We start from the raw sequence: 21,287 nt of genomic DNA, 5'->3' as shown, positions 1-21,287 counted from the left end.
CCTGAAAATCTATTTCTCGATTAAATTACCACCAGAGAGATACAACAGTCCCCCTTCACTTTGTAGTTTTAATTATCTAAAGTTGACCAAATAATCCAAAAATATTAAAAATTCCAGAAACAATTCATAAGTTTTAAATTGTAAGCCACTCTGAGTGATGAACTCTTGCACCATCCTGCTTCATCCTTCTTAGGGTCTCCAACCATCAGCATCATCGTAAATCCAAGATCCAGCATCACCTGGAGCACATGATCCTCCTTCTGACATATTATCAGGTCAACTGTAACCTAACAATGCCATTCATTCACCTCACTTAATTCATCACATGGGCATTGTATCATCTCACATTATTGCAAGTTTGAGAATGCATTCATGCACCTTTATTACAGTATGTATGTATGTGTGTAAAATTTTTTTTTGGCCACACTGTGTGGTTTGTGGAAATCTTAGTTCCTCCACCAGAGACTGAACTTGGGCCCTCAGCAGTCAGTGGAGTCCTAACCAATGGACTGACAGGGTATTATATTCTCTACATACTGTCTTTAATCATGTTCAGTATCTCTTTATGTGGCTATTAATTCTCTTCCACATTTTGGCTAACGTTTTTATTTATTTATTTTTTGGAAATTTACACTTTTATTGAAGCATATTTGATTTATACTATTTTGTTATTTTCATGTATACAGCAATGTGATTCTCTTTACATGTTATACATATATATGTGCATACACTTTTACTTTTTGATGATACATATATTTTAAAAGTATTCCTGCAGTCAACAAGTTAATGTTCTCATTCATTAGGGCAATGATTTCCAGTCTTTAAATAACCCGGCTTAAAGAACAAAATTCCTGTAGGGACCAACAAGAGAGAGCTTTATTCACTAAGATAGCCCTTAGTGGCAAGTTAGCTTTTTAAAAAAGGTATCTATGGTACTTGGATTCCATAGATCTCACTGAGCTAGCATACAGATCATAATAATCTAATTTTATTCCCATTGCTTTGAGGGAGAAAGCAAAGGAGGCTCATGTTCCTATACTTTTTCTTAAAGGTCACCTGAAAAATCATCCACCTCTTCATTCGCACAGCCTCCCCTTTCATTACACTAGTTATTTAAATGTGTTTTCCCATTAGAATGTGGGCTTCTTGAAGAAATAAACCATACTATTTATCTTTTCTTCAACACGGAATACTATCAATATTGGTAGTTGACCAAAAAAGGGAGGAAAGAAAAGGGTTTTTCAAGAAGAGACACAGATTATACATTTAGGTGCATGCAAAAGTACTAGGAAAAAGGAAATCCAAATTAATCCAGTTATATCTTCCCACTGTACCACAATAAAGAGAGAGTCCCATTTTCAAAGAAATTAACTTTTATTTGAAAGAAGACTACCCCCCCAACTACTTCTAAGAACTCTATACAAACAGCCTGCCTAAACCATTGTCCCAATACCAAAATTTCTAATAGCAATTATACAATTGCTCTAAGTAATAAATAATAAAGGCTGTCCTTCACTGATTAATAAATTCAACACAAAAATCACACTTTACGTTTTTAAGTTTCAACAAATGTATTTTAAATACAACATGTTTTATAGGAGTCCACAAGCTTTTCATTTCTAAAAAAAGAAGTAATTTTTAGGGTTCAAAAATTATGTTCTTCAAAAGAAATGACCAAGTACGTATTTTCTTCTATAGCTTCAAACTTTCTATACTTAACTATTTGACTGTTCCATGCCACCCCAGACAAACTTGACCTGACTGAACTACTACTAACTTCCCCAAAAGAAAGTTAAAAAAGGAGTTTGTAGTAAATGCAGACCTCTAATACAATGTCTAATACAATATCTAACACAAAAGAAGCTTTAAAAAGATCATTTCTTTCCTCATTTTGATAAGCTAGGAGTGAATTTTCCATAAAAGCAAAAAACAAAAAAATCATTTACAAAGCATAACACGGAGGGGTTCCTTTTTTACTCAAGATGTTTAACTACTCAAAAATGACAATTACATCTTTAAGAATATAATAAAAGGGGTGGAAAATAGCAATACAATTGACAAAGTGGAGATGCTAAACAAACCAAAGATTTTTTAAGGGTTCTTTTTGAGGAGTAGAAAGGATTAGAAGCTTGGGGAAATCCAGAATTAAAAAAAGAGAAAAAGATGTCCTCAACTGCAACTGCTCTGCTTATTAATAGCGTCCTGCAAAAGAGTAAAAAAAAAAAAAAAAAAAAAATTAAGTCAAATGACAATTACAGTTTCACTTGCCTAATATTTTCCCAACTATTTACAGTCACTATACACCCTAATTTTCTAAACTAAGCCATTAGTTACAAATTTGGTTCTTAATGTGACAAAAGCGAAAGTATACATACTTGGGCTGTAGGATCGAGATCTTGATCGTGATCTGTACCGACTATAATAAGGAGAAGGTGATCTTCTTCTGTAGGAGATAAAAGATTACTTAGCAAAGCACATAATCACTACACTGAAGCAGATAAAAACAAAAATTTCATCATTCAAACTAGTAGCAGATCTAAGATAAGCTATTAATTTTTCAACGCACCAACTATACAAGGTGAGTATTGGCCGATACAAATGCACATGCCTCTGCACTGCAACTAGAGTATCAACCACTGGACTGCCAGGAAGTCCCATATTTCACTCATTTTTATCAATACATATTAACTTAAAAGTGCCCATACTACTATTATCATCTAATTCAGAACAGAAATTGTAAGTTACAACATTACCTGTACCGGTAATCATAGTCTTCATATCTGTCGTACCCACGATCATATCCTCGATCATAGTAAGAATCTCGACGTCTGCCACCTCCCCCACCTCCACCGCCGCCGCCACCGCCACCACCACCACTGCTGTAGAAAAAGGTGCAAATTCCACATCAACAGGAATGATTATTTTCTATCATTTAATACAAATAGATGCTTAAATAAAATGGACGAAGCTAAGAGAGAAACAATAACCCTTTCATGCCAGTTACTTCAATGTCTTACTTTGTTGACTCCTATGGTATTCTGCTTGATATTTGTAACATAAATAGCCAAGAATAATTTCACTAACTACAAATTATAAGGCACTAGCCAAATCAGTAAGACCTTTTCAATATGGTGAAAAAAAGCACTGTGCTGAGAAAAAGTACCAAATTACTAAGATGTGTGTTCTATGACCAGTTCAAAAGCAGTTAATAAATCTCAAGAATTTACAAGTATCCAAGCCTGAACACCAAAGAAAACTAACTACTTTATACTGAAGTCCAGCACTAAAGGTTAAGGTCTGGTGTTCAAACATCTATCAGTGAATTTAAATTCTAAGCCCTCTTTTCCTTGTTGTTTTTCTAACTCTTAATCATATGGACATTATTTTCACTTTAGTTTTCAGTGGGCTCTCCTTGTCAAATCCTTTTTTCTCCCAAGAGGCTTCACATTCAATGAAAGCCTATATTCCTTCTTTCACTCTCTGGTTTTAATATATTAAAAAACTTTTTCCTACACACAGAGGCTTCCAAGGTCACATAAATAGAATGAGAAGTATTTAAAAGCATACTTTTAATAATTTAATACATTTTAATACATACATTTAATAATTTTTCTATCGTATACAAGAAAAGAGCTAGGAATGCACTTCAACTAGTTTTAATGTCCCCTTGCTCAAATATACATATAAAAAATTAAAGTGATTCAAATAATATATATATATACACACACACATTAAATAACTTTCAATTCTAATTACAAGGGAAAAAAGTTTTATCTTTTGATTAATCAAAGATGTATACACATTTCTGGTGGCTTTCTGACTCTTAAAATTCAGCTTAGGAAACTCAAAATCTTACTGAGTTGGTCTGCCCATGTATATGCCTGGTGTTGGTGTGTGTGCTCTCTTGGTGATAGAATAATCCACCCGAATTCTTCTACCATCCAGTTCCATTCCATTTGCCCTTTCCATAGCCTATAAAAGAGAATAGGCACAGAAAGTCTTCCATAATTTACCAAGGGGAAACTTTCAAAACTGAAAATTTGGTAAACATTTCTTTCAAGTAAAAACAGCAAGGACTTGACATCTTAATTCCTGCTATATGCCTGTCAATAATGACGAATTTTCAATGTACACAAGAACACTTTCGCAGGCTTGTGTTAAAAGTTACAAAGCAACCACAGAACCTGCAGAATTCTGAGGCTTCAGAATCTAGCTTCAGTCTGAGCAGTTCAAAGCAGAAAGTGCTTTTCAGTGAACAGGTCTAAACTAGTCAAGCCATTCCTTAAATAACATACTGCCACCTAGTGAGCTTCAAATACAAAGGAACTTTCTCATCTGCCACCAAGATTATACCTGTGCTCATATTCCCTATCATTCTGCCCTTTGGCACTAGTACTAATAAAAGCATTAATAAATCAACCACTTTAACATTTTAAGAAGCATTTTGAAACTAAGTGAAGCTGTCATTTCCATTTTACCTCACTCAGAAATAAACCTAAGGAGCAGGGGTGTCAAAAGGCAGGGCAAACAAGCTTCATATTTACACAAATTTTAACTGTGATATTGTCTGCACTTTTACTTCAGGTCATATATCCTGGTATTTCTAAATTTACACCTTTATCCTTTATTGAGAACAGGAAAAAACAAAACACAAATATGCAACAATAAAAAACCACTAGTGTCTATCAGTATATGTCTATCATATAAATGCCTTTCAACTGACAGCATTATTTTGTTAGACTTATCCAGGTTTTTCAACGACACTACCACTGACATTTGGCAGTGGTTAATTCTGTGTTGTCGGTGGCTATCCTGTGCATTGTAGGATGTTTAATATCATCCTGCTTTACAAACAACAGATGTCAACAGCATCTATTACTGTTGAAAGATATGCTTTTAATATGACTGTTTATACTATAACCAAACACTATTGATACAAAAAGCAGTAATGACCTACACTCAACTACTGTCACATATTAAATGGTACAAAAAAGACAAGCCAGTACCTTCTGTTCTTTAACAAATGAGCTTCAAAAATTCCTTAAAATGGAATTTTCAATTCAATCACCATGAACTTTTGAAGGCAAGCCTACTGCTTCCTCTACAATCCATTACCTAGTACATTACAACAACACTATTTAAAATCTCTGACATTGACTGGGATCATTCTGTTAGGCATATTAAGGGCACTAAACAAAAATGAAAAGGTATCAACTTTTTCCATTATAGAACAGAATGACAGATGAATATTAAGAGAATAGAAAAACAAAGCTCTGTATAGACAGGGAGATAATCAGACAAAACAATTAAACAGATTGATTAAACCTGAACACAATTTTTTAAAAGTCAATGTAATCATTTGCTTAGAGCACGAATAAGGCTTTTTCAAAAGAGAACAGTTGTATACACTTCATCTTTTCCATGTAACTCATAAACTACTTCACAAGGCCAGATTTTAATCAGGATATGCCTATACGCAATTTAGCTGGAAAGTGAAACTGAACATTCCAATTTTAACACTAACAGGCAGAGTTTAAACTATGTCAGAGAATTAAAGAGCACATAATGTTTATGGAACTGGAAATTTATTAATCAACTTTCAAAAGTTAACTCAATACTAAATAACGCACATCAGAAATTTTTCAAAGTGACAAAAATAATTACAAAAAATTACCTCCTTTGAGTCATCTATTCTCTCGAAATAAACAAAAGCAAATCCCCGTGACCGTCCAGTTCGCTGGTCATAAACCACATTGACACCACTCAACGGTCCATATCGAGAAAATACTTCTCGAAGATCTCTCTCTGTTGTGTACAAACTGAGGCCAAACACTCCTAGACAAGTATTGGGATCAGGATTTGCCTGTTGAATAAAGATGTTATTTAAGCTCTAAATTTTAAAAAAAAAACAAAAACAACAACAACAACAAACATACAGAAATACTTCTGCTTAGGGCACTTCACCCAATACACAAAATCACTTGGAAACAAGAATTTAAAAGGAAAAAACCAGATGAGCTATATTTTACAGTTCATAGTACACTCAAGCCTTCTCTAGAATATACTTCAGGTTATAGACTGAATAAAAACGTCCCTAATTCACTAGTCCAGCAATTTTCAGAATACTAAGAATTTATCTTTAATGTCTATTTCTAGTTTATTCAAATGTTTTATATCCCCTATAGATCTGTACTCAACCTGACTTCATCTGCAATTGCTAATTAGACTCCCCTCTTCTATTTTCACTCTTTAGCAAGGGTATTCTTTCCAGATTTGAAAAATTAATGTGCTGATTTCAAAATACCATTAAATAATAGCAGACTCCATCACCGTTAAATAGAATCAAACCTCAACGTCACATATCCAAGACTCAATTTCTTTATCAATAATAAGGTAACCTATCTCACGGAAAGGTTAACTGCATTTATTAATGCACTGAGGAACTTTGCATATTGCTCAATATAAGTGTTAGCTTGGTATTTCCTTGCTACCCTCTTCCCATGGTGAAACTTTTAATCTCAATATTTTCAAGTTAGCTTTTTATTTCAATTCTTGCAACATGTTTTCCCCCAAATTTCTTTTAATGAGTCAAAAGTCAAGAAAAGAAAATATACTTGAATGAATATAAACAATATTCATATAGCCAAGGATGTTTCTGGAGTACCCCTTTTAAACAGTGCTCTAGCTCTTACAAAAGCAAGATTTTATACTATGACTAAAGACACAGGAAACACATAAAAGGTTTTCATTAACTTAAAAAACCATATACCCTGCTGCCTGTATGTCTTCTCCGGTTAGACATTGGAGAATGACTTCGGCTCCTTCGACGTCGGTATTCTGGTGTATATGACCTACTTCGAGATCGTCTCCTATGAGAGTGAGAATGGGATCTGGATCGACTGTAACGTCTATGAGAATGCCTCCTTGACCTCGACCTTTGAGAGAAATAAATTTAGGTAAAAATACTGGAACAAATGGCTAACGCTGTTAAAAATAAAAAACAAATGGACACCAGCTAAAGGCTCTCTGGACAAAACCAGATTAGTCATTAATTTAATCATCAAATACTTGAGACACTGCCTGCTCACCATTATAAGCTGCTTTGTATTAATAACATACCACTGAGCCTCATTCCATGTTTGGTTTGAGCGCTCTCTATTTGTAAACTGTCTTTTTTGGTATGTGCACAGTAAATTTTTACAAATTTTGTTAGTGATTCACCCACTTTACTTTAGCTTTCTGAACTTTTGACAATTCCGAGGACCTATACGTATATCCCTGCTTGTTTTCAGCTTGTTTATCCTTTTAGAGGAAAAAGTATTCTTCCTCTTATAGACTACATCTCCTCCTTTTTTCTAGTTAACTCTTTTCACCTTACCTTACAAACGTGTTAAGGCTCCACCTTCTTTAAAAAGAAAGATATCAACTAGCACTAGAAAGAAAATTATTTAATACTCTACAATATGGATAAACCTTGAGGACATTATGGCAAGTGAAATAAACCAGTTATAAGAAGACAAATACTGTTATTTCACTTAGATGAGATACTTAAGAGTAGTCAAAATCATATCGACAGAAAGAAAGATGGTGGTTTGTCAGTGGCTGGAAGGGGAGGAGAATGAGAGTCCTTGTTTAACTCGCAGTTTCAGTTTTACAAGATAAAAAGAATTATGGAGATGGATGGCTGTGATGAGTGTACAGCAATATGAATGCATTTAATACCATACTCTTAAAATGGAAAAAAAAAAGACATAAACAAACCACCAACCAACTACCATCACAATAAAATTGTTTGAGTCTTATTACCTTTTCAGTATAGTCCTATATTCCCTTCACGGTTAAGTATCATTTCCTCTCCAGTCTTTCCTTAGCCTGCTGCAATCTAGCACCTGCTAAATTAACTCATCAAAACCTAAACTGCCCCCCTAATCTAACAGTCCTCATGTTTAATGGTCTTCATTTTTTCAAACCTTCTACAGTATCTCACCAATTTTTCTACTGCTGATTCCCCAGTTCATCTATTGTTTGATTATTTCCAATTACTCACATTCTTTTCATTGCAAAGAAAATGGAATTTCTTATTACTATTCATCTGATCCATCCTTAAATACCCAGACTAGTAGTGATGACAGTCATACAAAATAACTTCTATGAGGCATTCAATAAATGTTATAAATGCTAAGGGCCGGAAAATTTAAACAATAAAGCTGGGAGATTTTACTAGGTAGGCAGGGGAAAAGTGTTCTAGGAATACCAAGAGCAAAGGTTCCTTGGCAAACAGTTCCGAGTTGGAATGAAAACAATAACATGAATGGCCTACTATCCAAAATAAATTAATCATGGGGAGGTGGGGTAGAACAAGAAAAAACTTGTATCCATATAGGAACACTGAACAGGGTTTTCTATTTTCCTTAGCATTAATTTATAGTTTCAATTTAAAAAATAAAAAATATTAATAAAACTAGTTGTTACATAAAATACCAACTGTTACATTTAAATGTGTTGGTCCTAGGTATGGAGGGCTGACTGTACTATGCCATTTTACATCAGGGACTTGAGCCTCTGAGAGGGGCTTCCCAGGTGGTGCTAGTGGTGAAGAACACACGCAGGAGACTCAAGAGACAAGGGTTCACTCCCTGGGTCTGGAAGCTCCCTTGGAGAAGGAAATGGCAACCCACTTCAGTATTCTTGCCTGGAGAATCCCACAGACAGAGGAGCCTGGTGGGCTACAGTCCATAGGGTTGACAAGAGTCACACGACTGAAATGATTTAGCATGCACCCACGAGCATCTAAGAATTTGGCATCCGCAGGAGAACCAATCCTGCCCCTTGCCAACAGATACTGAAGGAAGACTAAAGCAATGAAAAGTGACATGAGTGCCTATCCTTTCTCTAAGTCAGACAGTGACAAATATCAAGAAAAAAAAATAGGAGTAAGGGAATAGTGTGTGTGCACTGGTATTTAATGTTCTCCAGTGGTACAGGAGCATAAAACTGAATCAAGTGATGATTTGAGAATATCATGAGGGAAGAATACTCTAGGCTGAGAGTAGCAACCACAAAAGTCCTAAAATGAAATTATGCTCACTTCTGTTTCCACACCCGAACTCTATGGAGCACAATTCTGCACATGTGGATTCAGTTAAATATGTAGAGTGGTTAGCAAATCAAGCACTAGGCTGGATCCTGGATACAACAGAGAAAAAGAACTAACTGTAGACTACAAGAAAAGTACAGCCTTCGATTCCTATTTCATGTCCCCCTGCAAGCATACACTATTCAGAGACATAAACTATGTCTTTTAATCAAGAAATTACAATGACTTATCAAAATAAAAATAACTGTCCAGATTGCTTTTAACTGTTCCTCCCACCACTCCACAACAGTACACCTGAGATCTCTGAAACAGTGAACCCTGCAATGGCTCACTAGTCTTTGTTGTAATCAGGGGAAGCGGCTGGAACTCTGAATCACTCTAGCACCACTTTCCAACAATTTATCTGATCAGACCATCAGAGTTCCCTCCTGGACCTGAGTCAAAATTTTCAGTTAAAGAATGCAGCTGTAATGTGAAACTTGAAAAAGCTCAAATCATTCTGATAACCAGTACCACATACATATATCAACCTTTTCTGCATTAAATTGTATGCCAAGTCGCCAATGGAAAAAATTATCTTTTTGTTGTGCAAATACTGCTGAAATAATATCAAACAATAACCCTCAAATGCCAAGCACATTTAAATCAATCAACACATATTTAATTTGTATTAACAAGTAACAGCTCTAGACTAATAGAGCTAACAAATTATTCTACCTTATCTAAGTCTTTATATCTGTAACATACCATTGATTTCTAAACTCCATTGTTAAAAAAAAATTTCATGATTTTAAGCAAAATTTCCAGAAAAAAATTGCAACAAAAATGAGGGATTTGATAAAAACCACTTTGCCCAGAAAAATCCAAGAAAAGCATTTTAAACACACTCACATATTATTTTAAACACTTACCTGGATTTTGATCTTGATCGAGAATGGGATTCAGAGTGTTTGGAAACCCTTGATGGACTACGAGATCCTGACCTGCTCTCCGATTTTACACGAGCAGGAGTTCCCGTTGGAGATTTTGACTGAGAGCGAGACTCCTAACAAAGAAGACAGTATTACAAATGGCACTGGTCACATAGATGCCTAACACCTAACATTTAAAGTACCGTAATTATTTATATTGATTGCTCCTGAAAAACAAATGGTTAGGCAACACCCTCCAGAAAAAATTTCAGCTCATTAATAACCCATTGTTAATATTGCTAACTGTCCTCAATAATTCCCTACTTGAACCAGATCACCAATTCTCTATTAACTAAGTAATCATGCAAATTCATCTACAACTTGATCATACAGACACTGGAACATAAACCATACATTTACTTAACCTAGGACCCATTCATTCTTCCAGATTCTTTTAATTCTACTTCACTCTTGCTTTCTACTTCTCTTCATTCTTCATTGAGTTTTTCATTTTTCATACTTCGTGTATTCTTCCCCAAAACAATTCAAAATAGCCTTAAAAAATATTCAAGTGCTTCTATCTGACCAATCTTCTGTTCAATTTTTTCCCCCATTCAATTTTAATTTTCTGATCTTTAATACTTTTCATTAGCCTTCTTTTATCTTGATTTATCTTCCACATTCTTGGAAAAAACTCTTCAATTTCTTCACGAACATTAACCTTAATGGAAAAAGAACATTTAGTATATTTAAGCACGTGGGGATTATAAAACTCTGCTGGAGTTCAGAATGTTATCTACCAAATGGAAAAGCCAGCAGGTAAAGTGCAAATAACTAGTTTATTAAAAAAACAATTTTATAATCTTTAAAATTTTTCAAAACTCTAGTTTCTAACAATTAAAGAGAATTTACTGAATTTCTCTAAATGTTTTTTACCATACTGTTCACCCTCCTCCCAAGTTTCATCCTAGTTCCTAAAATGTGAGCAGTTTTAATATAAATACTTAATTCAAGCATAACTCTAACATTAACTGTAATCCCCCCATACCTATGTCTTAAGTTTTCACTAATTTATAACCTGAAGATTCCCAATGATCTCAAAATAAGCTTTCCCTAAGCCGGGCTAAGATACCAAGATATAGTTAAAGCAAAGCATCACAGGCTGGAATATCTGAACACACCTATCTAAACTCACCTATTATAGGACACATGCTGAGGTTCAGAGAAGCAAAACACAATTAGTAAAATTACTAACATTTCCTGATTGTTTGACCACTATCTTTGCTTACTCTGACTTTAACCAGAAAGATACAATCTGAAATAAAACAAGCATACTAAAAAAAAAGAAAGGGTGGGGAAGAAATATAAAATTTTAAAAATTTCCCCTTTGGCTTTTAAGTTCCTAGTAGTTGTAAATTAGTATCATGGTCTTTATTGTTTATCCTATCTTTTTCATAGTTTTTGCATATTTTATATAGTTATGCATACGTATATTCCCTTCAGTGACTATATCATTTATGAGAAATCCGACTGGCTTCTAAAAAAATTGGATATAAATCAAAACTTTCCAAATCATTTAAAACTTATTAGAAGCCTGCTTTTAAAATTTTGATAGACATATGAAGAACTTATGACCAAAGCAGGATGGACAGTTTGGTTTCTCTGTCCACTTAACCCTTGATTATTAGTGAAAACAAACCCATTTTCCACCAATTTTCATTTATGTCATTAAGATTATCATCCAACTTCCTTGAGGTTTTCCTTCAGGCTTATTTTTCAAAAATGGTACTATTGATGCTGCCAGGCCTATTTTTTTTTTTCAGATAAAAACAAACTGAAATACATAGCTACCCTTCTGTTCAACATCCACTTTCTCCATTTATTTACCTACAGAAAGTCTTTCACCACATCTCAGATACTTTCTAAATTTCTGGACAGATGCCTGGAACAGGCATAGCAATTTAGGTTTTTTCATTCACTGAAACGGTAAAAGCAGCATATTCAGGACTAAAAACAAAAGTATGGCCACTCATTTGTCATTGAAGTCTCATAGGCCAGTTCATTACCTATATTTCATTAGGTAAAAATATACCCCCCTCCTTTCTTTTGGCTTTCCCTTATATAAACAGATCCCTTGGTATAAATCTACAAACATCACTACAGCCCTTGTTATATACACAAAAAACTTTGTGTTCTGTGTGCTCTGATACTCTTAAAACCTTTAATTTTTAAGACAGAAATAGGTTTATATATTAAAGACTTCTATCTTAAAAGACTTCCCTGGTGGCTCAGACTTGTAAAGCGTCTGCCTACAATGAGGGAGACCCGGGTTCAATCCCTGGGTCGGGAAGATCTCCTGGAGAAGGAAATGGCAACCCACTCCAGTACTCTTGCCTGGAAAATCCCATGGACGGTAGAACCTGGTAGGCTACTGACCCTGGGGTTGCAAAGAGTAGGACACAACTGAGCAACTTCACTTTCACCATAAAAACAATAGTAGAAAGTTATTCAATAGTGCTGAAAGTAACCACCTTTTAGGTATTAATGTTAACAAGGTAACTCAGTAACAATTTAAATTTTAAATCTCATTTCTGGGATAGCAACCCACTGGAAAATGTATAATTTTCCTTTTACTTTGTTAGCAAAAGCTAAGATATGACAGAATATCTTTTGGTTTTTATTATCCAAGGTGTCACAAATACCTAACCTCCTCTGTTACCTACCCTTCAATTTTTGTATCAGGGAAACCTCAAAATGCATCTATTTTTTTCATGGAATCATTCAAGGTTAAGAAAGAGTGCTCATAACTCCCCCTTTAACTTATAAAGATGTCAGTCATTTTAACTTCCAAAAACAATTTAGAAACATCTAGCTGAAAAGGTAAACCAACAACTGTCAGTAAACTTAAACTAAAAATAAAACTACAGAGCATAAAAAACTTTTACTCGTCACTGTGCATTAGAAATTAGACTATAATAAGCCCTTTGTGGACAAATGCTAGATTATTCTTTTCCATCTTTGACTATCTTCATTATGAAATGGTAATATCAACTTTTCCCAAAGAAATGCATACAACTATTCAGAATTTGGAAAAGGAATCGAAACTGCAAAGAGAAAAATAAATATTGAGAAGGGTTTTATCTGTCCCATTTCACTAGAGACTACTTAACCTGCTCTTAAATCTGTCAAGAACTTCTGCCAATTCCTAAGTAACCTGCATCTGGACCCACCAACCAATACAGTGCCTACTTGAAATGGGCAGATTAATGACTCAACCAAGTCATATCACAAATTTTAATAGAAATAGATCTTAAGTAGGCTTCTAGTCTACCTTACCTACTATAAACCAGGAGCTGGGCAGAAAGTTCTCACAGCACAACCTGCTTAGTGTTTTTTTTTTTTTTTTTTTAACTACTCTTTATTAACAAGATGCCTCTAGTGGTAGCTGAAGTACACAGCCAAAAATAAAAAGGAGCTAGCTACGATTTCTAAGAAACTACTATAGTGTATCCCATACAAGCAGTTTAAGAATTGTCTATGTATAAATATACCAAGACCATGTACTCAATCTAAGAATTATCTATGTGTAAAAATATTATAACCATGTACTACTTTTTAATCAGGAAAAAGTTTATTAAATACGCACATGTAGTTGCAGAACGAGAAAAAATCCTACAGCAAATAACTGCAGTGTCTTTTAATACAGCTAGTATATTATAGGTGGAAAACAAATTCCAACCATATGTATGCTTAATACTTAAAGCCCATTAAAATAAACCAATAAAAACGTTATGCTATAGCCCATTCTAATATTATGACAAGGCAAATTCCAAGGCAAATGCCAAGTAATCGTGCCAAATTTACAGAAGTCCAAGTCTATGTGAATATAGCCTAAGTTTTTAAGACAGATTCTCAAAATGTATTTCCCTACTACTTTGTAAGATTGAGAGATTTTCACAGAAACATACTAGCACGTTTAGGTGAACTATACTTGGGGGTGGGAGGGATTTAAATTACCCAAATAACTTATATTTATTGTACTAAGAATTTCATTCTTTAGGACTTGTAGACAACAGTCTGTGTTTATTCAATTCATGTATCTCAGTCTTTCAGTTTATAGCAGTTCTGCTTCCTTCCTTTTGAGTATTAAGCTGTTTCTTTTATAGATCCTTAAGCTTATAAAAAAATATTTTCACTTTTTAATCCATAACTAGTATTAGAGCAATTTCTTAAAAAGAAAATACCAACTGCTCAAACATTAGCTATTTAAAATAATTTACCTTCTTTTAAAGTCCAGTATGCTGCATCTTAAGTGAGATTAAAGTGGTTTTTGTATCTACAAAGGCTCACAGATATTCTAACCTGTATGTCTTTATAGTCTCTGAAGTTTGGAATAGTTTTGGCAATGTGTTAGACAAATTATTAAAGAATTGGCAGTTAAATTTAAACTCATGCACACAGTGAAATTACCTGTAAAATTTACAAATCTTTCATACAAATTTTATTTAGGCCATGCCATGTGGCTTGTGGGATCTCAGTTCTCTGACCAGGGATCAAACCCTTGATCCCTGTGAAACATGGATTCCTAACCACTGGACCACCAGGAAATTTCCTTTAACTTTAAACGAGGTTCATTAACTAGTCAGTTTATATGCTATGATCAGTTGTCCAAAAAGCTAGAGCATAAGTGGCAACTTCAAAGGTATAGAAAATAAATGTAAAAGGACTAAAGTAGTTTAGTCATATTAAAACAAACCACTAAGAAGCCATTACAAAATTTCCTACTTATGTTCTCATCTTTTAGTGTTACGGAGTATTTACAAATCTTGAGTAAGTAAGATGATAGGGCCTTAGCTTCAAGGAAAAAATTTAACTTTTCTTCTGCCTCAGACTGTTCAGGCCTAGTCTCTCACACTTTGGTGAAAATCATGAGACAATAAAGATCATACAGAACTACATTATGGCAGTAACTTAAAGGAAGGAGGGGAAATCACATTTTCTTTCATTATTTCCTTCTCATTTTTTTTCTTTTTACAGTGTTTACTGATTCCCCATCCAATCATTTACCATTTTCTCATCTTCACTTCTATCCTACTAAACTGGTTATGACGTGTGAACAGGAAGTATTAACTCATTCAGCTTGAGGATATATACCTTTTATACCCAAAGGGGAGGGGTCTCAGGGTTAGTTACATGATGACTGAGCACCCACTGATGCTATCAAGAGTTTTTCACGGCATTTACAAGCTCTGCTGGGAGGGACTGGGGGCAGGAGGGGAAGGGGCCGACAGAGGATGAGACGGCTGGATGGCATCACTGACTCGATGGACGTGAGTCTGACTGAACTCCGAGAGATGGTGATGGACAGGGAGGCCTGGCGTGCTGCGATTCATGGGGACGCAAAGAGCTGGACACGACTGAACTCAACTGAAAAAACTTATGCTGATTACTCAAGGCCATTTTTACGCTTGTATACTACACACTATACCATAAGGACGTAACTTCAGTTCATTTACAAAATTAAGTCCATAAACAAAGTTTATCTGTATTGTAAAAAATGACTCATCTCTAAATATTAAAATCCCTTGATAGACTTTCAGATCCCATGACTCTTCATACTCATTTTAGGAATGGTACAAATTATAAGTAGTAACTATGGCAAATCTGTAGAAGTACAGTTAGGCATCCTGGGTACAACTGGTTGTACTGTTCCTTTTAAAAATCCCACCTTCTGCTTAGATTGAGCAAATGAGCACCCTTCAGCGAAAGAATCTCAAATATAAAAATTTGAATGTTAAAACATTTCCTAAGTTTTACAAATTCTCTGCTTAAATAAATGGATGGGGAGAACAAAAAAGTATTAAAATTGGATACATATTACTTCAGGAAAAAAAATTAAACTCAAGAGACACAAGACTAGTCCCTAAGTTTAACAATACTCGTACTAAAAGAACGGAAGCCTTACTCTTTTGCAACTGGTTGACGTGATGAGATATGTAAAATTAAACTGCTGAAGACGCTGGACTAAGTTTTTTTTTTTTTTAAACCTAAACTGCTAACATTCTTATCTATAAAATTGGTATTTCAATTTTATCTGTATTCATAAAAAAAAAAGAGGGATTTAAAAAAAAAAAGAAACCAGTGGCCATGCTGGGTTTCTAATGGCATAGTCATCACCCTTATTATTACAAAACAGGTTTCAAATAAGAAAAAACAAAAAATCTTCCCCTATTTTTGATATTCTTTAACAAAATATCTTAACACACACAAATTTAAATTCTAAATTGATAGATGAATTTGCGTTTTGCTCTTCACTTTTACTATCCAGTTAATCATCTCATATATTAAGAATGGCAATACTAGGGTCTCTTAAAAATATCCCAGCTACTCAAGAAGCCAGAACAACCTCTCAAAACAGAATGCCGGAATAAGTAGTATCCTTCCTCTTCAGCAATTCTACTAAGTATACACAATCATGTAATTATAAGATAGACTCCTACATGATAAAGAATCCTTAACCTAGATTAAAAACTCAGGGCCATTGTTTTCATTAAAAAAATTTTTTTTTTAATTTTTAAAATTTCAAATTTAAAGAGGGGAATAAGTAAAATAACAAGAAAATATTAATTTCCATTCCCCTTAATTTCTATCAAGGATACTAAAATTTTTTGAGATTGAAATCCTAATTTTAGTTGAAGTTGTACACAGCAAACTATTCGTTATTTTTATGAAGATGACATGCAAAAAAAAGTCAGCTCAAGTGCCAATCTCACTCCTAACTCCAAATAAAGATAGTTCCACTTAAAATTCTGTTACCTTGATGCACATATCAAGCAAATGGACTTATTTTAATAAGTATCGCTATTCTTCTGGATCCCCTGAACTCCTCTATGCTCATTCTTTACATCCCACTGCTGTCCAGTTTAGATAAGACTTTTCATAAGCTCCTTCCTTAAATATTTTAAGTGTGCCCTGCTGCTCTTCCTGCTATTTTCTGTTCTAAAGAAACAAATTCCTTTCATTATGCTACTCTCATAAGAATCTATCGATGGCTCCTTACCACATATTGGATTAAGTCCAAATTCCTAAATCTAGAAATCAAACTCCTCCACTATCTGACTACAGTCAAGCCTATGTAGTCTAGCAACCTCCCCATTGTCTCATTCTTACAATCAATATTCGTATTTCCCTTATCATAATATGCAGTGTTAAGTTTTACATACTAAATAACTTTTCCTTTCCTCTCGGCTCACAAAATCATTCAACTTCATTTTCAGAATTTCTTATTAATTCTATCATACAGTTGATTATATTCTGACTTTTACCCAGATTTGAGCTATCAGTTATCACAAATCAGACTCCAAATTCTCTCCTTTGAGAACATCTGGTCTTTACAAAAAAGTTAAGAGATACTTAATACCTTCGAAGGGAATATGATTGATTAACTGCTAGGGTGACTTTTAACAAAAATTCAGCAAACTATATTTTCTTTTGTAAAGCTCTTTTATGTTTTAGGAAACTCAAGAGATAATTATCTATAATGGAAAATTAAGTTCTTGTAATTGTTTTTAGCAAACTCAATTAACAGCTCTGAGACACTGACATGTAGTGTGTGCTCCTTTAAGAAAGTAATCAAAATATATACATAGCATATTTTTTGCATGCAATAAGCAATGGATTGGGACTTGCAAATCTCAGATTCCTGGCTGCATTGTCTTTTGGGTATCAGTTTTTAATTTCTAAAATGTAAGAGTTCTCCAGCCATTGTAAATTAGAAAATATGTCAAAGATGGTGAGGGGGGAGATTGTAAAATGCTATAAAAGAAGGAACTATTAGTATCAATCCTGTTTCTTTAATATGTTTCAAAGTTTCCATAGAGTCACTCTCTACTTTTAAATATCTTTTCAATAAGATATGGTTAACATTATGTTGTTTATTCCTTACATAAACGAAATGAAATCTTTAACACTGACCTATTGATGTTTTCTTTGTTTTAATCAAAAAGTTTGAAGTATAACAACTACTTAACACATTTCAGAAACACCATTTAAAAATCCTTTTCTGAGACTCTCTAAAACGTTATTACATTTACGTACAAAGATAACACAACAATTTTATTTTCTAAAACCAAGGGCACTATAGTTTAAAAACTAAAAGCACTGCTGAATATGAAACTGCTTTAAGAGAATAACAACAAAAAAGTACATCATCAGAAAACTGTCTCCCACTCTTCCAATTCTTCTTCCAATTATAAACAAAGACAATTACCTCAACCTACCAAAACAAAAAACAAAAAACAGAAGGTAACTGGTGAACATACTGAGTTCATTCACTTGGGTATCAGATGTGAAAAAGTATTTCTATGACCACGAACACTGTAAAAGAGGAGGAAAAGGTAAAAATGCCTTTTCCTATTAAAATATATAGTTAATGCCGACATGCATTTTAGCTTAAAATTGTGTAGTAATCTTACATCTATTACTTTCTTAGCTGGGTAAGGTAACAATTACCTAGAACTTGCCAACTTTCTCAATTTGATGACCCCCCCCCCCAAAAAAAAGGTAAGACCTCAAAGGAAAATAAGGTCCCCAAAGTAGTTCTCTTCAATTTCCCACAAACCAAAACAAACATTAACTCCCCAAAACTGTACTTAACTGACAGTAAGATTTCTTCCCATTATTAGCTAACATTTTCAAAACAAGAAGCAGCTTACGACTACCTATTACCAAGTACTACATGATTTTTTAAAAAGTTTTGTTGGGACCATCAATACTTAGCCCTAAAAAATGAGCAGGTAATTCATTGATATCTACAGGCTTCAGATTTTAATAGAGAAAACCAATCTTAAAGGCATTCAAGATAGCTTTTTTGTCTTAAACTCAAAAAGAACAAAAGTCTAAATCGACCTTCTTCTGGTTTATCTGTTTCCAGATGCTTATGAGCGTCTAAAAAAAGACAAAACTCATTCCTTCCAGCACACACCTAAAGTGTTTTTGATGCGTTTCCCCTAGTGACCAGAATGCCAACACAGAAAATGCTGCCTGGGGATTGTTTTCTTTACAGGGTTTTACACTATCTCACTTCCATCAATTTTCACTACAAGGGTAACTTCCGAAATATAACCCAATCACTGCTAAACGCCCTAGTATCTTTAAGCTGAGGATAAGGTATCTTTGTGATGTTTATATTCATCATCCAAAATAATGAAAAACTTCGAGCCCTCTTTGCTGGAGGATGGGTCGAGAAGAGAAATGGGAGAGAGAGGGGCTGGAATTTTCAGGTAACCTTTTTGAGTTAAGAGAATAGCACAAACTATTGTAAAAATACTGAGCAATGAAATTTGTTCAGTTATGTAAGATTAAGACAGAAGAGTCCTTTTTGTTTTTTACCGTAAAAACCTGTAAAGGAGTGGTGAGTGTTTAAAGGTCATAGGAGAAAAAGCATTGGAAGTTGAGATATAAGGAAGAAAGAAAGAAAAAAAAAAAAGCCCAACATTAAGGAATTAGAAAAATAAGGCGTTGTAGCATTTCCACATTCATTTTGAAGTGAAAAGAAAGCAGAAGGGACATTAAAGGAGAAGGGCTCCTTGCGTAGTTTTCCCCTCACAGCTCTCGTCTTAAGAACGCTTAAGGGTCGGTGCGGTCGTTGACTAACCACTTCATTGGGCTCGTCCCACCTTCAACCTCAAGGCTTTCGCCTTTATAGACGCAACGCCGCCGGTTCCAACAGAGACGCGGCCGCTCACTGCAATAGAGAGCCAAGGAGACACAGGCCCCAGCTAGTCCCGCGCCAGCTTCTCCCCGCCCGGACAGCAGCCCCGCGCACTTTCGACCCCGAGACCCTCTACGATGCTCGGGGTCGCCAGAAACGCCACCGCAGGAAGCACCTACCACTATCCGGCCGGAGGGGAACTCCCTGCCGTCTCCTCCCGCCCCACCGCGACGGGGACCCACACCTTGGAACAGCGATAAGGAGCCTCGGGGTGGGGAGAAGGCAAGGTGCCCCGCGGGGGGGGTGGGAATCGGACCCAGGAGTCCGGCTATCAGTCAATCTCCAAAAAAGGGGGGAAGGGGGGTGATCCGTGATATTTGGGGCAAGAGTGTAACCCAGAAGCCATCTTGGGATGTGAAGAAGCGACCTCGATGGCTCCAGAGGCTGCTCCCAGCGGGACCCCGCAGGACTCCCCGCAACCCCGCCCGACCGCGCTCGTCCCCGTGAAACCCCGAGCATCGGGGCCGCCGCCGAAGACGGCTCCCGCGGCTTTGTACTCACTCTGCCCTCGAAGTTGTTCTCCTCTACATCACTCATGTCGGCCAGGCGCTCCCCAGAACTAAATAAGAGACAAGTCTCGGCTTGAGGGCCGATGGCCTAATCAACCCGCTGACTGGACCGTGGGGAGGAGGAAAGAGTCGGCAACAACGGCCGCTCCACTCCACTCCCACTCGGTCGCAGGCTCCGGCAAAATGGCGCCGGCACCGCCAGAAACCTTCTGGCCTCCCTAGTGTACGACGTAAGGGGCGGAGCGTCTCTGTGACGTCAAGAGGCCCCGCCCCCAAGGAGGCTTTGTGGTGGCCTGGGCCTAGCAACGCCAGCAGCAGAAGCTCTGACCCTCCACGCCTCGGAACCGACCGCCCACCTGACGTTCGAATTTCAGACTCCTTCTTAAGCGTCAGTCCTTTTGAGGATTTTCAGTCACCACATAAGCTTTTATTGACTTTAGTCCCTTTATATATTTTTCAAGTGGATTTAGATGGAACAGAAAAAACTGGAATCGTCTTCATAATTAGTAGGTTTTTTATTTTGAATGGTTGCAGTCAGCACTCAACTTTTCTTCAGCATTTGCTGTCATGCTATTGAAGTAATTTATTCACAGATGGAATTTATAATGAGTTCACTCCTCCCTGAGACAACTGTGTCAATTTTTAAAATAATGCTTATTTCCCTGCTAATCTTTTTAAATTAATTTATTTAATTATATATTTATTTTTGGCTGTGCGGGTCTTAGTTGTGGCATGGGGACTCTCAGGTTGAGGGGTGCTGGTTCAGTAGCCCTGAGACATGTGGGATCTTAGTTCTCTGACTATTCAAACCTTGTCCCCTGCACTGGACCACCAGGGAAGTTCCCTAACTAGTCTTTTTAAACTCAGATGTTTCTATAAATCTTCATAGTCAAAACTCCCAAATCTGTCGGCTGCTGCTGCTGCTAAGTCGCTTCAGTCGTGTCCGACTCTGTGCGACCCCATAGACGGCAGCCCACGCGGCTTCCCCGTCTCTGGGA

The 21,287-nt window shown here is 35.8% G+C and overlaps 1 protein-coding gene across 7 annotated transcripts; it reads right to left on the bottom strand.

Annotated features, from left to right (window-relative positions):
* On the bottom strand, positions 1,026-20,502 carry TRA2A (transformer 2 alpha homolog). Of its 7 annotated transcripts, none has more exons than XM_018047314.1 (9): positions 20,282-20,502; positions 19,664-19,753; positions 10,009-10,729; positions 6,770-6,935; positions 5,675-5,863; positions 3,857-3,972; positions 2,754-2,879; positions 2,376-2,443; positions 1,026-2,202 (listed from the first exon to the last, which is right to left on the bottom strand). In XM_018047314.1, exons 4-9 carry the CDS (start codon positions 6,800-6,802, stop codon positions 2,192-2,194), a joined length of 543 nt encoding a protein of 180 aa, XP_017902803.1. In that variant the 5' UTR covers positions 6,803-6,935; positions 10,009-10,729; positions 19,664-19,753; positions 20,282-20,502; the 3' UTR covers positions 1,026-2,191. The 7 variants fall into 7 exon arrangements, with proteins under 7 accessions (XP_017902803.1, XP_017902806.1, XP_017902805.1 ...); XM_018047317.1 differs by having other exon boundaries at positions 10,009-10,142; XM_018047316.1 differs by lacking the exon at positions 19,664-19,753 and having other exon boundaries at positions 10,009-10,142; positions 10,423-10,729.

This window comes from Capra hircus, chromosome 4 (assembly GCF_001704415.2).
Source record: "Capra hircus breed San Clemente chromosome 4, ASM170441v1, whole genome shotgun sequence".
Taxonomy (NCBI): Eukaryota; Metazoa; Chordata; class Mammalia; order Artiodactyla; family Bovidae; genus Capra; species Capra hircus.
This window is presented reverse-complemented; position numbering and strand designations above follow the sequence as displayed.